Source organism: Manis javanica, chromosome 3, assembly GCF_040802235.1.
Source record: "Manis javanica isolate MJ-LG chromosome 3, MJ_LKY, whole genome shotgun sequence".
NCBI lineage: Eukaryota > Metazoa > Chordata > Mammalia > Pholidota > Manidae > Manis > Manis javanica.
The window spans coordinates 210,462,875-210,478,489 of record NC_133158.1 but is presented as its reverse complement, the minus strand read 5'-3'; the positions used below and the strand labels follow the sequence as shown (position 1 = coordinate 210,478,489).

At 50.7% G+C, this 15,615-nt stretch overlaps 1 protein-coding gene across 2 annotated transcripts; it reads left to right on the top strand.

Moving 5' to 3' along the window:
• Positions 1 to 299: 299 nt before the first annotated feature.
• Positions 300 to 14,051, top strand: CLU (clusterin). 2 transcript variants are annotated; one of them, XM_037024615.2, is made up of 9 exons: positions 300 to 441; positions 3,798 to 3,926; positions 5,184 to 5,332; positions 6,816 to 6,986; positions 8,441 to 8,834; positions 9,888 to 9,989; positions 12,498 to 12,727; positions 13,415 to 13,590; positions 13,835 to 14,051. In XM_037024615.2, exons 2-9 carry the CDS (start codon positions 3,836 to 3,838, stop codon positions 13,842 to 13,844), a joined length of 1,323 nt encoding a protein of 440 aa, XP_036880510.2. In that variant the 5' UTR covers positions 300 to 441; positions 3,798 to 3,835; the 3' UTR covers positions 13,845 to 14,051. The 2 variants fall into 2 exon arrangements, with proteins under 2 accessions (XP_036880510.2, XP_036880509.2); XM_037024614.2 differs by having other exon boundaries at positions 301 to 441; positions 9,885 to 9,989.
• The last annotated feature ends 1,564 nt before the right edge of the window (positions 14,052 to 15,615 follow it).

The window sequence follows — 15,615 nt, the reverse complement described above, 5'->3', positions numbered from 1 at the left end:
CGCAGGTGTGCAGTGAAAGATTAACGTTCAGTAGGGCAGGGGATCTGTTCTCCCTGGAGCCCTGGGGAGAGGGGCGCCCAGCTGTGCACGCTGGCAGGGGTGTCCCCTTGCAGAGGCGCCATACCCCATTAGCCCCCGGGCAGCACCCGGGTGCATCCGTCAGGAGCCCCACGGCCTTGACTGGGGACTCTGCCCCGCGGCCCCCCCCCACCCCCGCCGGGGTCTGGGCTGCCAGCCCCCCGCCCCTCCGCACCCCCTCCCGCGCCGGCTTCCAGAAAGCTCCCGGTGATCCCACAGCATTCTTTGGGCCTGAGTCATGCAGGTTTATAGCCAGCCCCCAAGGGGGTGTGTACGAAGCCGAGCTCTATAAATATGGGCGCCTCACTGTGCTCACCAGGCTGCGTAGCCAGGAGGAGCGCACGGCGCGGCCGTTGCTAACTGGTGAGATGTCCCCGCCTCTCCTCTCCTGAGAACGGCCCCACCGGCTCCGAGGGTCGCGCTGGGTGGCCGCCCGGCAAGGAGAGGACATCGCTGGTAGTCACAGGGTTGTCAGAGCTGCGCTTTGGATGGAGTCGGAGGGGCCAGGGAAGGGGGGTGGCCCAGGGCCCTGCACCGGGCAGCCGGGCGGGAGGCCGGATTGCGGGGGGCACTGCGCCTTTGTACTCTTCAGCTCCAACCACAATTCTGTGGGCGTAAATAAGACAGGTGTAACGATCTTCCTTTTGCAAAGATGGGGAAATAGACTTGGAAAGAGACAGATGCCCATTGCCGACGTCCCAGCCTAGTGAATGGCTGAGCTGGCCTTGCTGCAGCATCTACCCGGGAAACGTGCTGCTGATTCCAAGGGTGGTTGTTTGCTTGCGCGCATGAGTCATCTTGTTTGCTCCTGAATTCGCTTGTTCTCTTGGCTACTGTGTTTGTAAGTGTGATGTCTGGATTTACGTGTATGTTGTAACCGCTGAAATCCTACACTTTCTGTTTCCTACTGCACTGGAGTCCATCAGAGAAAGTCACGCGACCTCCATCAGACCTCCGACATCTGATTTAACTTACTCATTCTATAGATGATCATCTGAGGCCTGGAGAGGTTTAGGACCCTCTGCCAAGATAAACAGCAAATAGCTGTCGGCATTGGGATTAGAATAGAAACCTTGACCTTCCAGAATTTCTGGACCGAAAAAAAAAAAAAAGAGGCCTATTATTATTACTTTTTTTAAAAGAAAGAGGCCAGGAATCTAAGAGTAAGCAGATACTATAAAAGGGTGCTCATTATAATAGTGGGAAATCACAGACAATTTAAAGGCCCAAACTTGTGGTATGGCAAAATAGAGGACATTAAAAAATGTGCTCTTATACAGTCATCGAAATGTGCTTTTAAAGAATATTTGAAGACAGTGGATGTAAAGGATCTGAGTGTATATAGGTACATAGAAAACAGATGGCAATATACCTCACTGCTAATATTTACCTCTGTATCTTGTGAATTGCTGGTGAATTATTTTCTTATTTTCCTTTTTGGTTTAGTTTCTACATTTGGGGAGGCAGGTAGGAGCTTGGCTCGGGCTTTAAAAACCCTGCTGCTGACGAGGTTAGTGGCTTGTCCAGTCAGAGCTGTTGGCAGCCAGGTGCCCAGGCCAGGAGATGAGAGGGGAGGAGTCGGTGCAAACGGAGAGCAGTCGGGCCCCGCAGTGGCTGTTCTATTGTTGGCCTTGGACCGGCCACATGGACGTCACTGGCAAGCTTGTGAGAAAGGCAGAGTCTGAATCAGAGGCAGCATCATAACAAGACCCCCAGCTGATCCGAAGGTGCTTTGAAGTAGCTGATCGTTGCACTGAGGCAAAGCCGCATGGTCAGGGTGTGCCCGTCAGGTTCTCTGTCTCCCTCCAAACATGCCATCTCCTTCTGCATCCCCAGTAGATGTTGCCAATGCTCATGCTTGCTCCTCAGTCCAGTTTTGAAGTAGTCAGAATTTATCATGATTGTGGAAGACCCCTGTGTTTACAGAACCCATTCATACCCCTGAGGTCCATGTCAGAGCCACTTCACAGGTGAAGAAACAGGCTCAGAGATTTGAGTGACTTGGTGTCAAGGGAAGGACGCTGGCTGGGGGTTGGGAGGGCTGGGTGCTCATCCTAGGGATGTACCAGCGCACTGCATGCTTGGGGAGCCCAACCTGACTCTGGGTTCGGCCTCTCCTCTGAGGTGGAGAGGTTGGGCAGGAGGCTGATCTGTTTCCCAGCTCTGGGACTGAAGGATCCTCGGGGCCCCAGGGCTCCCGTGGGAGACCTGCTACTGGCTGCTGCATTTCCAGATGCCTCATCCAGAGCTCTTGCCTTTGGCCTCCCTGCCTCCCCTTTCTCCCGGACCCCAGGCCCCGTCTTCTGGTCTGAACGAACCTATTTCAGAGGCTGCTGTATGGACTTCTCACAAGCATGCGGGGACCTCTCTGGGAGAGCCGCTCCTTCCGGGCTCTATGCCTCTGGCGTGACAAGGCTCTGTCCCTGCTCGAGGCATGTCAGGCCTCAGTGAGCAGCCAGGGCACAGCCCGGGGTGCCTTCTGGCTCAGACACCCACCCCGCCTGTGGGGAGGCGGTGTTCCTCTCCCACACTGCTCCTTTGCTCCGTGTGGCTGATTCGGGGACCACCGCTCGGCTGCCTTCCTGATCGCTTTTCAGGAGTTCAGGAGAGGCTGGCTTTATGGCTGTTCCACCAATGCCCAGACGGGCCTGCTGCGCTGAGCGCAGTTTGGGATGTACATAATTTCAGGAAGGGGGACCCCACCTCCTGGCTTTGTTTCGGGGAAATGGGTGAGTCAGATAAGGAGCTGGTGGGGTGGGGGTGTGGGGGAGGTCGCGGGGGCGGGCTTTCTGTTTTATGCAACTTTAGCTTCTGGGAAAGGGTCCATTGTGTAAGACTGGGCCGGTCTGGGCTCAGGGCAGCTGGCCAAGTGGTGGCAGGACACACTGCTGTGGGCTGAGGGAACAGACCATGTGAAAGGGACTTGGCAGAGCAGAGGGGCACGTCCTCCGGAGGGACTTCTCCTGGGGACTCATGGGGCCCAGTACATTGCCTAGCCCCCGTCCTCCCTGAAGACCACTGTCTTCCTCTCCTGGCTTTTCTCTTTAGTTATACCCTAAGCCATGCAGCCTGGCTTCAAGTTTCATGCTAGGGATGGCAAATGGATTGGTTTTCCTGTGCTGATCCAGTGATTGCTGTCACTGCCTCAGTCCCTTGAGAAGCAGTTTTAGATGGTATTGAGGCTCCGTGGGGAAAAAGGCTGATTGATTGGTAATGCCTGCTGTGGCCAGAATTAGTGAGGCACGCACAGGGGGGCTGTGGGCCCTGGGGATGCCCTCCCCACCTTAGGATGACAACAGGAGGATCCAAGAGAGATATTTACAGGGTTTGTTTGAATAGAGCAGGTGTCATCAGACAGACGCCCTTTCTGGACGCAGACAGCAGGCGCACCCGGCTCTGGCACGTTCAGCAGTTATGGGGGACGAGGAGGAAAAGGGCTTGGACCGGAGCCCCATGGCTCTGACTCCAGACTCGTCATTTCTTCTGAATTAAGCTGCTGTGGTAGGGATCCTCCCTGTCCCGCCGCCTCCACTTTGTTTTGAAGGTGTCCAGTGGCAAGTCTCACCCTTTCTCCCAATTTCCCCGGGGAAAAAAACGCAGTGATGCCAGCCGAGGGCAGAGCCTCCGCAGGAGCCGGAGCTGCCGCAGCGGCAGGCTGGGCCGGAAACCGGTGGGCTGGCTGGCTGTTACCATGACAGTCTCCTGTTCTCTGCAAACAGAGGCGTGCTAGGATTCCAGAGTTGGAGAAGGAGGCAAGATGAAGGCTCTGCTCCTGCTGGCGGGGCTGCTGCTGACCTGGGAGAATGGACGGACGCTGGGGGACACCATCTCAGACAAGGAGCTGCAGGGTAAGCCATCCGCGTGCCCCATGCGCACTTCTCTGCAGGCCTTACACGTTGAAGACCACTCACCACCTGCATGGGACCTGATGAGCTCCTCCTGGACCCCTCCGCAGCCTCTTCTCCCGGCCTCCGGGCCTGGGCTCTCTGTGATCAGAGTGGCTTCTCAGCATTTTCAGGTGTACCCCAAGCCATTTCTGGCGGCTGCATCCCGCCGCTGTATCCCGCTGCTGTCCCTCTCCCAGGCCTCTCAGCCTGACATCCACACCCTGGTGGAGGTCTGTGAAGCCTGGACCGCGTTAGCCTTTGGGCACCTCCCATTTTGGAGCTTCCACAGACTTACTACCTGTATCCTGCAGCTTTGCACCTAGAAAACCAACGCTTCATGTTCAGGAGAGGGGAACAATCATTCAGCTGAGGGCTTGCCATCCGCCAGAGCCCAGCTGGTGGGCCCTCTTCTGCCAGGCTCTCCTGAGGATTTTGCTCGCTCTGCGTTACTCTTGCCCTGCTCGCCGACCAGTTCTCTGGGGCAGTAGTTAAAAAAACAGGCTTTGAGCTCAGACCTGCGTGTGAGTCTCTCTCTGCACCTCCCTAGCTGTACAACCCCGCCCCATGCATCCCCCCACTGCGCTTCTTTGCTTATCGGTGCAGTGGGGATGGTGCTGGGATAAAGTGTTGAATAAAAGGCACGGAAGCCAAGCACAGCTCAGTGCTTGGCCCAGGACAAGCACCAGAGAAGTGTATTTCAGGGACACTGTGTCATTACATTTGTCACACAGTGCTGGGTCTTGATCACAGTCATCTTGAAGAATGGGGCTATTAATTCATCTTTGTTTCCGTGTCACCAGATATTGTGCATTTGAACAAAGAAGTTGTTCAAATGTTTGTTTAAACCAGATTCTGGAAAGACTTGCATCCAAAATAATAATGTATATTTTGATGCTTAAATGCTTGCACTTCCAAGATTTTTTTTTTTTCCTTGGAAATGTCCTTTTGCAGCTGGGGCTCCTCCGGGGTGTGCCCTCTCCATGGTTTGCATTCCTCAGCAGCGGGGTGTAGTGGGTTCTCGTACGCAATGAGACCTGCAAAGAGAACGTGCATCAGGGCAAAGCTGGGGCTCAAGGGTTGCCCGCCAGGGCGCTTCCAGCTTCGACAGCCCCCAGACAAACTGGCCTTTCTGGCCATTCCCGCTAGCATTCCAGGACTGTGTGCCCAGCTCTGCCTCTTCCTGTTGTCTCATTCTGCCTCCCTGCGCTTCCCTTGCAGAAATGTCCATCCAGGGAAGTAAGTATGTTAACAAGGAAATTAAAAATGCCCTCAAGGGGGTGAAACAGATAAAGTCCCTAATAGAACAAACAAATGAAGAGCGCAAGTCGCTGCTGGACAACCTGGAGGAAGCGAAGAAGAAGAAAGAGGTGAGGGGGAGCCGGGTGACCTTGCCCCGCCTTCGCTGGCCAGGAGGGGGCCGCCAGCACTGCCAGGGCCCTGCTCCATGGCTGTGGCCACCCGTAGTCCTCCCAGGGCTGTGTCAGCCGATGTGGGGGATGCTGTTAAGAAATAAGAGAAGGTTTATTTGCTTTTGAAAGCTTCAAAGTGGGGGATCTTGGGTCTGGTTTTGTTACAAGGCTGGCCCAGGGCCTGAGGCCCAGATTCACTTAAACAGATTTTTCTAAACCCTGACTATGTGCAAGCCCCAAGGTGGGCTTTGGATAGGGTCTCCCGTAGGTGAGGAGGCGGATGGTGCCCTGCCCTCAGGAAGTGTCTAGTAGGGGTGATCCCTTTGGGGTTATGGCAAGCACACACTTTATTGTCCCGTGTTACTCTAGAATTCTAGAGTACTTCATACAGACGCACCCAAGTTGGGTGTCTTAGCCTGTGCTTAATGACTCAACAAAGCTAAAACACTGTAATTCAATAAACAGCTTATTTAAAAAATCAATAGTCTCCTTAAGGGTATCCTAAAAACCTACTCCCATTGCCACCCTAATGAAAGGGATGCTAAAATGGGGCCATCTGCCACCTTCATGATTCAGAATGCATAGTGAAAGCACTTTAAAGGCCCTGACAAGTTCTGCAGTAAAGAAAGTCATGTTACTTCATTACTTCATTTAACCCAGTGTTTTCCAAATCAAATTGACTGGGGAATCCTGTTTTTTTTTTTTTTTTTTTAAGAATCAGGCATTTTTAATGTGAAAAATTCTTATTGTATTTAAAACTTACTAATAAACAACCCTTGTAATGCTGTACTTATCTCCCCTTTTTATGTCCCAAAATTCGCTTCTCTTCTAGTTTTGAGAGCATAGTTAATTCCAGTATTTTTTTTTCTTTTGCCATAAATGAACATTCTAACAAGTATGTATAGGCTTATGGATTTTTCCTTTATTGCAGGAATTCACTGGGATAGGTGCTTATAATGACTGGGTCACATGACACGGAGTAGTAGTTTTCCTAGTTGTTGGGACTTTGATTTCAAAACTTGCCTATTGCCATGTGTGCCAGCGACCATGGTTGCAATAGAAAAATGAGATTGAGGGAGTCTCTGGAAGCCTTGGAAAATGACATTTAGACACCAGAGCTGAGAATAAAAACCAAGGTGTAAGTGAGGAAAATGCAGGGGTAAAGACTAAGTGCAGTCAGAGAAAGATACCTGCATGCATTCTGATGGCCAGGAAGACTGGAGAGAGGGACAGCTGGGTCTTGAAGATGAGAGGGCTTAAAGCTAGATGGGAGGGAATTCCATGGAGGCCAATAAGGGAACAGGTGGGCCAGAGCAGGGGTGGAAATGAGCAACTGTGTGAGCAGACGTGGGAAGATGGTGGAAGACCAGGCCCCTCGTGCATGGACAGGGTGAGGCCTGCGGCTATTGTGTGACTAACCTGGCCTTGTGTGCTCCCGTAGGATGCTCTGAATGATACCAAGGATTCAGAAATGAAGCTGAAGGCATCCCAGGGGGTGTGCAATGACACCATGATGGCCCTCTGGGAGGAGTGCAAGCCCTGCCTGAAGCAGACCTGCATGAAGTTTTACGCACGCGTCTGCAGAAGTGGCTCCGGGCTCGTTGGCCACCAGGTGAGACAGGGAGACACTCCTTGAGACAGCCTAGGCTCTGAGTGGGGAATGAGGAGAAGTGAATCTCTGGAATACGCATCTTTGTTCTGCACCCAGTTCCAGTGCAAAGGGGGCTTCCCACACCAAACAATTCTGGCACCAGCTGGGTGTCCTACAGTTCAACTCAATTCTGACCCTGTCTGCTAGAGATAGTGTCCAGTCCCAAGGTTAAGTGCTCAGTCCTACAAGGCTACCCACCCCCAACTTCAAGTCCAGGGGTTGTTATCTGTGCTTTTGAACCCCTGGCTACAGATTGATGGCTTCCACAACTCCTTCTTTGGGTTCAATTAATTCGCTAAAGCAGCTCACAGAAATTGTAGAAACATTTAATTACTAGAACACTAATTTATCATAAAAGGGTATAACCCAGGAGTGGCTAGGTTGGGGAGATGCATGCTTAGGATGAGGGATGGGGAAGGGGTGGGGAGCTTCGTTGCTCTTGCCGAGCACACCACTTCTGCATCTCCCTATGTCCCAGAAGCTCCCATTACTAGGCTTGATTGGCTAAATCATTGGCCATTAGTAAATGATTCAACTTCTTGTCTCTCAGCCTTCCCTGGGAATCACAGGGAAGGACTAAAGAGTTCCAACACTCTGATGGTGGTTGGTTCCCTTGGCAACAAGCCCCCAATCTTAGGTGCCTTCCAAATGTCAGCTCAGTAACAACAAGACATCTTTATTGCTCTCATCAGGAAATTCCAAGGGTTTTAAGAACTGTTTGTCAGGAACAAGACAAGACCAAACATGTCTTTTATTAGAAATCACAGTATCAGAATTTAATTTCACATGCCAGATTTAATTGATTAGCTCTGGCTGCATTTGGGTTCAGAGGTGCCATGATCAATTGGTAATGTCTGCCACGAGTGCACAAACTTGGAGTCATAAAAAGCACCTGTGCCAGGTATTTGCCACCTCTTACAAGACTCTCATCAACAATAATTAGCTGGACAATGTAACAAATGGTTTTGTGGTCTGGCAGAGCCCTGTGTCCCCTTGGGCAGAAGGAATTCAGAATTGTTCATACATTAAAATTGACCCGTCCAGCCCTGCAGGCCTTGTTCTGTTGGGACTCATGCACTTGGGGACTGAAGGCTCATCAGTTGGCTCCTGGCTGAGCAGGGGTGGGGAGGGGCCCATCAGTGTCCAAAGAGGATGGCAGACTAGCTCAAGTGATGGGCCTTGTGATACTCTTTGTGTCACAGGTCTTCCTAAACTCTCCCATTGGGGTGGGTGACATGAAAGGGTGTTGGCCTGAGTTCACAGAGACTGGGGAGCCTTGGGTCATGTGCTAGGTGAATCTGAGGACACCAGGGTGCAGTGAGGGGCCATGCTGGGCCCGTCTCCACAGAAGGGAGGGGCAGGAGCCTGGAGCCTTAGCGAGCTTCTGCTAACTGTTCTCTGCTCCGCCTCCCCAGCTCGAGGAGTTCCTGAACCAGAGCTCTCCCTTCTACTTCTGGGTCAACGGGGACCGCATCGACTCCCTGGTGGAGAATGACCGGCAGCAGACCCACGCGCTGGACCTCATGCAGGACAGCTTCAACCACGCATCCAGGATTATGGACGAGCTTTTCCAGGACAGATTCTTCACGCGGGAGCTCCCGGACCCTTACCACTACCCGTTCTCCTCATCCCCAAGGAGGCCTTTCTACTTTAATCCAAAGTCCCGCTTTGCCCGGAGCATAATGCGTTTCCCTGTGTATGAGGACATGTTCCAGCCCTTCTTGGACATGATACACCAGGCTCAGCAGGCCATGGATGCCCACCTCCATAGGGAGCCCCACCAGTTCCCAATGATGGAGTTCCCAGGAGGTCAGAAAGATGTCTCATTCTTCCTACAAAGGGATGGGGACCACCTGTTTCTTGGGAAGACCATTGGATGCTAAGAACCATGCCAGGGGCTTGGTGTGTGTCATCTCGTGTCACCCCAGCAAACCTGTGAGGGTGGTATTATCCCCATTTAAGGAGGAGAAAACATGACAGAGAGGTAAAGGTTTCACAGCTGACCAAGTGGCACCCAGTCAAGTCTCACCCTGTAGGACTTGGACCCCTTTCAGCAACTGGTGGGCATGACTTTGACTCTTTAGAGTATCAGACCTTCTTGTTTTGGGAACTCAGGTGGCTTTATGTGGATGCTGTGCATATATGTTGGCAACAAATTATACAATCAGTCCATAGTACAGTTAAGAAGGCTACTCATGGCTGTAACCTTAGGGCCTGGCAGAATGTGGGCACATAATGAATATTTTTTTTGAATGAATGAAGTCTAGTAGGGATATGAAAAGCCAATACTTTGGGAACTGATTTCCTTCATTGAACCAGTAGATATTTGTTGGTCAACACCATCCCCTAAATGCAACAGTTTGGCACCAGGGTTTCGCTTAAAATGGATTGGAAATCTAGAAGGTTTGAATCGAACAAGTATCTGTGATATATTCGTAGTGGGGGAGCCCTGTGTTAGAAGGAGGCTCAAAGGAGCACCTCATTCCTGCCTTCAAAGGGCTTGCTGATCAAGTAGGGAGAGAAATGAGCCAGATAAAATGCAGAGCGGAACAGGTTAGGATGCCAAAGAGAAGTGCAAATGGTGGAGGGAGTGTGGAACAGAGAGCCCTCATCACATGGAGAGGGTGGAGGGGGGCGTGCCAGGCTGGGAGTACCTGAGAGGCACCCCCTGTTCCCTCCATGAGGAGCCCTCATCAGAGGCCTGTGTCTGTAGGCAAACAACCGGTTCTACCCACCCTGCCCACAGAATCATCTCCAAGGTCCAAACAGCGTGGAAACGTTCAGAAATCGGGGTGGCTCATGAAGGCATTGCTCTGTATGGTTCCTTAGCCTGACTCCCCCTCCCTCATGTGTCCCCAGAAGACAACCGCAATCACTCCGTGTGCAAGGAGATCCGCCACAACTCCATGGGATGCCTGAAGATGAAGGACCAGTGTGACAAGTGTCAGGAGATCTTGTCATTGGGTGAGTCTGGGAGCCCCGGGTCCCTGGTCCCTTCCCGGGGCTGCCCTCACAGGGTCAGACAGGTGGCAGTTCGAATTGAGCTTCTGCTGCTTGCTAACTATGGCCCACTCTGCCTGGGCCCCTCATCTACAGGCGAGGGTTAAGATGTAAGGCTGTCCCTGAAGTAGGGAGACAGTACACAAGGCCAGCACGTGGCCTGTAGGCAGGCAGAGGGAGGGCCCTCTGTGCTTGTTTAAAAGGCCGTCAGCCTTTGATTTCCCCCACTTACTCTTTTCCCAATGGCCAACCATAGTAGATAGACATCCTCATTTTTCCCTATAGGTGATGAAATTTAAATGGTATATATGCTGTCCAACATTCAGTTACTGCATGCCAGGCACTGTTCTAGACACTTTGCAAACATCTATTTATTTTTCTGTAAGACTCCCAAGTGGGGTCCAGTTACTGGTCTACCTCACAGAGGTGGGGAGTCGGCCGTGGACAGGTCAGGTGACTTCCCAAGGTCACGGACATCTCTGTGTTGGGGAGCTGGATGCTGGGGATGTGTTCTTAACTACAGTTTTGCCTTCTCTCCCCCAGAACACTAGGGATGCTGGGAGTTTCCCAACAAATGCTCTCTTAGGCCAGCCGGTCCTCAAGGCAAAAGAAATACTGCCCTTCAGCTCTTCCCCTACGTTTTATCTGATCTAATCATTGACTAGTCTCTTTCTACTTTGAGATAACAGCCATAAAGGCATCTAGAGTAGTTCCTGGGCCCCAAGAGTCTGTGCTCAGAAAGAGTCCAGTGTTCCCCTTGTACAGTGGATCGATCTTGTGGCTTCGCTTTCTCAGTACGCTTGGGTTTGCCAGGGCAGGCCTCAATATTCCCAGTCTCATTCCTGTAATTTTAGAAGCCACTGCAAAATGAATACAAGTGCTGTGAGAGGCTGATGTGTTACATGTGGATTAGGACCCCACGCAGCCTCTTGGGCTTTTCCCATAAAATATCACAGTTAGAAGAGCCTTACTTACCTACTGCCTCCGCAAGATGAGGGCCGGAGGAAGAGGCATGCAGATGCCCAGGTCGGACTGGCAGCCCGGTCACTGACCACAGCTACCTGAACAGCCGCCTTCTTTTCTACATTGAGGAAGACTTACAACCTCTTTTTAAGGTGCTTGCATCCATATGAGCATGTGCTGCCCACGAACTCTAGTCCAGGGCTTCTCAAACTTGGCACTACTGACATTTTGGGCCAGACCGTTCTGCGTCGTGGGGGGCCGTGCACTGCAGCATGGTCCCCAGTTGAGATCCACTGCTTTAGACTGTATCTCAGTTCTCAATGGCTTTTCTGATTTTTTAATTATTCGCTGGTAAAGGAGGTAAGGTTATTATTCATTGTATATCTTTTTCAACCTGGCTTCTTATAAGTTACTCTATTTCTTGCCCCACCTAACATTTTATTCTATTTTAATACAAATGATTACATTTAATACAGATGATTTTAGTATAATCATTTAATTTAAATGATCACCATTCTCAGAGTGCAAAGATCTCCTTTCCCTGACTTGCTTGGGTTTGATAACACCCTCCTTGGGGTATGTTTTGAAAAATTTAGGGAGAGAAAACCAGTAGTTTCTAAAGAGACAGTGGGTAGTTTCCAGCTCTTATCAATCTGACAAGCTGTGGTGGGCAGTCAGGGACCTAAAGGAATGAACACTATCTCCTCTGCTGTCCTGGCGAGCTTGGTGACCAGGCATGGTGGGCAGGTGGACAGGCTGGGGCTCCCAGCCACCAGGCTGCTGTGCTTGAAGCCCAAGGGTCCTGGCTAGCTCTGCTACGCATGTGTTGTTGGGGCCAGAATTTCCCAATCTGCAGACGTGCTCAAAAGATAAGCTTGGAGAGTTTTCCAGAGACTCAGTCTCAGGAGAAGCTTAGGAGGTAAAGTCCTGGGTCCAATCCTAGCCTCAGGATTGGTTCGTCCCATGACGCTAGACGAGTGGTTTATGCTGCGGCCCTCCATTTCATTATCGGTTATTCTGAAGTCTTAGAGATGATGCATCTCCAAAGCCCTTAGGAGAGGTCTGGTACACAGTGGATGCCACACAAATGGCTGCTGTAAGTAAAATCCCAGAAAGGGTTCATGGGGTCTAGGGCAGCGAGAGGAGCTCCAGGTCTGAGCATAGACTGAACTCAGTGCCTCCTAAAGGGTGGGCAGCACTGTGCATCCCCAGCTTCCAAAGAGACAGGATCTTGGACCTAAAGATCCATCAGCGATGCCATTAAGCACACTGTTGAGTTCCGCTGCCATCATTTTCCAGCGCAAGGCTTTCTCGGTGAAGCGGACCTGTGAATTTACGTTCTGGAGCGTGTTGTATTTTTGTCTGAGTGACAAGAAACGGTTTGCGCATCACCCCTGAGAGTGGTTCAGCTTTTGGGGCCCGGCTGTGTGACTTGATTTCCTTTCCTGTTGTCATGCTTTTTAGCTTTCCTTTCACATTTCTGCCTTGTTTTTTCTCGTGTTCGGGCAGACTGTTCGTCCAGCAACCCGGCCCAGGTCCAGCTGCGACAGGAGCTCAACAACTCCCTGCAGATGGCCGAGCGGTTCTCCAAGCTGTACGATGAGCTGCTACAGTCCTACCAGGAGAAGATGTTCAACACGTCCTCTCTGCTGAAGCAGCTCAACGAGCAGTTCAGCTGGGTGTCCCAGCTGGCCAACCTCACTCAGGGTGAAGAGCCGTTCCAGCTCCAGGTCACCATGGTGAGTCACGTCCTGAAGCTCGGGCCCCACAGTGTAGTCTGGCGGGGATGTGGTCCTCCTGTGGGGGTGAAGGTATTACAGGGGCACTTAGGCTTTTGACTGAGGGCCATTTGGCCTATGCAGAAACTTGTCACATGGAAGCCTCATCACCCAGTGGGGCCAATTGCCGTGACCCAGTTTACAGATGAGGAAAGTGAGAGAGCTTCAGCCGCTGGCCCAAGCAAACAGAGGTGGCTCACCCGGGCATTTCAACCTGTTTGCCCGGCTGTGGGGCCTGTTCTCTTCCCTCAAGGCTGCCCTGCTGCCCGCACCTTTTACAATGGCCCATGAATTGGTACATCACTGTCCACCAGCATTAGAAAGCTTCCCTCTAGCACTGGGCACTTTTTTTTTCTTCTTTCCCTGATTCCTTTCTACCACAGCCTGGCCAGTGGCTGCCCAAGGAAAACATGGTGGCTTGGAAAACAGTTGTTCTCTGTGGGCTCCCCCTGGGCTGGTCATTTGTGGATGGCATTTATACCTGCAGATGAAGGTCTGAGTTAGGGAATTTCTCCTCACCAAGTTACACAGATGTTGAGATTAGTCAAAAGGAAAGGGGCCAACTCTCCAAATTTGAGCCTGACTTTTGAAAAAATGAGTCTGCTTTGGCCCATGTGCCAGCCCTTCACTCACCTCTTGTCTTTCTAGGTGAGCTCCCACACTTCTGACCCCAGCATCCCCTCTGGCCTCACGAAGGTGATGGTGAAGCTTTTTAATTCCAACCCCATCACTGTGACGGTCCCGGAAGTGGTCCCCAGGAACAATCCTAAATTTATGGAGACCGTGGCAGAGAAAGCACTGCAGGAGTATCGCCAAAATCACTGGTGAGTCTGTGCCCTGGGTGCGGGCCTTCCAAGCCCATCCGGTCCTGGGATGTCAAGAACGGGCAGAGGACCAAGCCAGGGAGTGATGGCTCCTGCAGCCAGAGCCCCGGCGGGAGCCAGGAAATCACAGGTCGTTTTGACTTTCCCTGTGGACGGTGTTTTTTCTTGGTTGTTAAGATTATGAATGTTGGTTGTCTGCCTCTTGGTGAATTATCAAGGCCTCACCATCCACCCTTTTTTTCAGGGAGGAGTGAAATGTGAATGGTACTTTTCCACCCATGGGGACGTCTGACTCCAGTTGCCCCAAGATGAGCCACGTGCCCTACACGCAGCTCTGCATGTCCCCAAGTGACCAGCCCTGAGGCCCTCCTGACCCCCACCCAGCCTTTCCTCCTGCAGGACTCTGCACCCTAATTTCCCCCGCATGCCACTAACTCAATAAAACCGCATCATAATCGGAATGCCCTGGACAGCCCTCTTTCTGTGCTGCGGTTTTCAAGCCCCCACATGCCTTCATGTTGATATAGAAAAAGAAAAAAGAAAGAAAAAAAGCAAAGGCTGATGGTGTGGGAAGAATCATACAGTTGATAATGAGAATAATGTGACAATGAAGTTCATCCCACGAAGGATTTCTTGCTTCTAGGAAGGGAAATGTGTCCTTAATGCCGACTGAAAGAAATTTTTGAGAAGTGAATTCTTATCGTTCCATTATAAGACTGTTGACTATTCTGATTGGGGTGAGGGGATTCTCCTGAGGGGATACATTGGAGATCAGATAATACTAAGGCATACTGCATACTTTAATACATAATTGATATTTTCTTTATGGAAACTATAAACCTCAAAAGACAAAATAAGGCAATTTTCTATTTAGTTGTAAGAGCTCGGAACTCCTGTGGCACCTTCTTGACTGTGGCATTGTTTGTCCATTGTCAATCCATGCAACCTCTCTATCTTTACTTCAGCCACAGGAATTTCTCCTCTGCTTGGGTTTTTCCTGATGATAAATACCCCACGTTCTGAAACTTGGCTAGGCTGCAGTACCCTGTGCTGCCAGCAGGTGGCGCTAACCATGGTACTTAGCTCAACATTGCCATTAAGTCTTTCCATTTATGAATATTCTCTCACTATAGAATTCTGTTCATTAAATATACTTCAATTGGGAAAAAAAACTGGATGCATCCCAGGTTTGTAGCTAAGTCCCACATGTAAATTAAGGGCTTAGAATATTCTAGGTCATAGACCCTTTTCTCTTTTCTTAAATTTGTAAGCATCTCTTCCACACAAAGAACAAACTCTAAGCCTTCGCTTCTGTCCAAAGAAGCTAGTATTTTAGTTTTGCCATCAAGGAAATTTGGAGCAAAGTTAGTAGGATACATTTAATGATAACACATTAATAAGGGTTTTGGGTTCAGAAGGCATTTGCTAAAATGACCATAATTATAACCTATATATTACAGTAATGTCACACACATTATGCTTCAAAAATTATTTTCTGTTTTCCATTATGTTGCTAATTCTGGCAGTCACTCTACCCAGCTGCTGCTGCTTGTTATGCAACCTGCTTTAAACTGTCCTCGACTCAATGCTTTAAAAGACAGACTAAAGTTGACTCTGAGGTTCCCTCCATTCTCTTTCCCCCTTTGCACAGTGGCCTAGTTTGAGCATCCTTGGATATCCTTCCAAACCCCGACAGAAGTTCCCCAAAAAGAGTGAGGCAGGACAGGAGCTCACCAAGGTGCAGGCATGAGATGTAGGTGATTCTGGCTGGAGACTGTGGATAATGAGCCCTGGGTTTCTGGCTTCTAGGATTCTTGTGGCAAAGTGGGAGCAGGGCTTGTTCTGAGTGAGAGGGCTTGGCAGATGCCTGGCAAGGGTGTGGTGCCAATCCTGCTGTTAGCCCCTGTGTTGACACTTAACAGCCCTCTGCCAGAAAACTGTAGTAAGATCTAATCTGATGCCTCCAAGGTGAAATGACACTGGACTTGTGCAGTGTGTAGCTTGTGCAACTGTAACCAGCAGCCC

Coding starts and splice junctions, on each gene's coding strand:
- CLU (XM_037024614.2), top strand. CDS start 3,836: ATGAAGGCTCTGCTCCTGCTGGCGGGGCTGCTGCTGACCTGGGAGAAT. Junction 3,927..5,183: donor CTCAGACAAGGAGCTGCAGG/GTAAGCCATCCG, acceptor CTTCCCTTGCAG/AAATGTCCATCCAGGGAAGT. Junction 12,728..13,414: donor TCCAGCTCCAGGTCACCATG/GTGAGTCACGTC, acceptor TTGTCTTTCTAG/GTGAGCTCCCACACTTCTGA.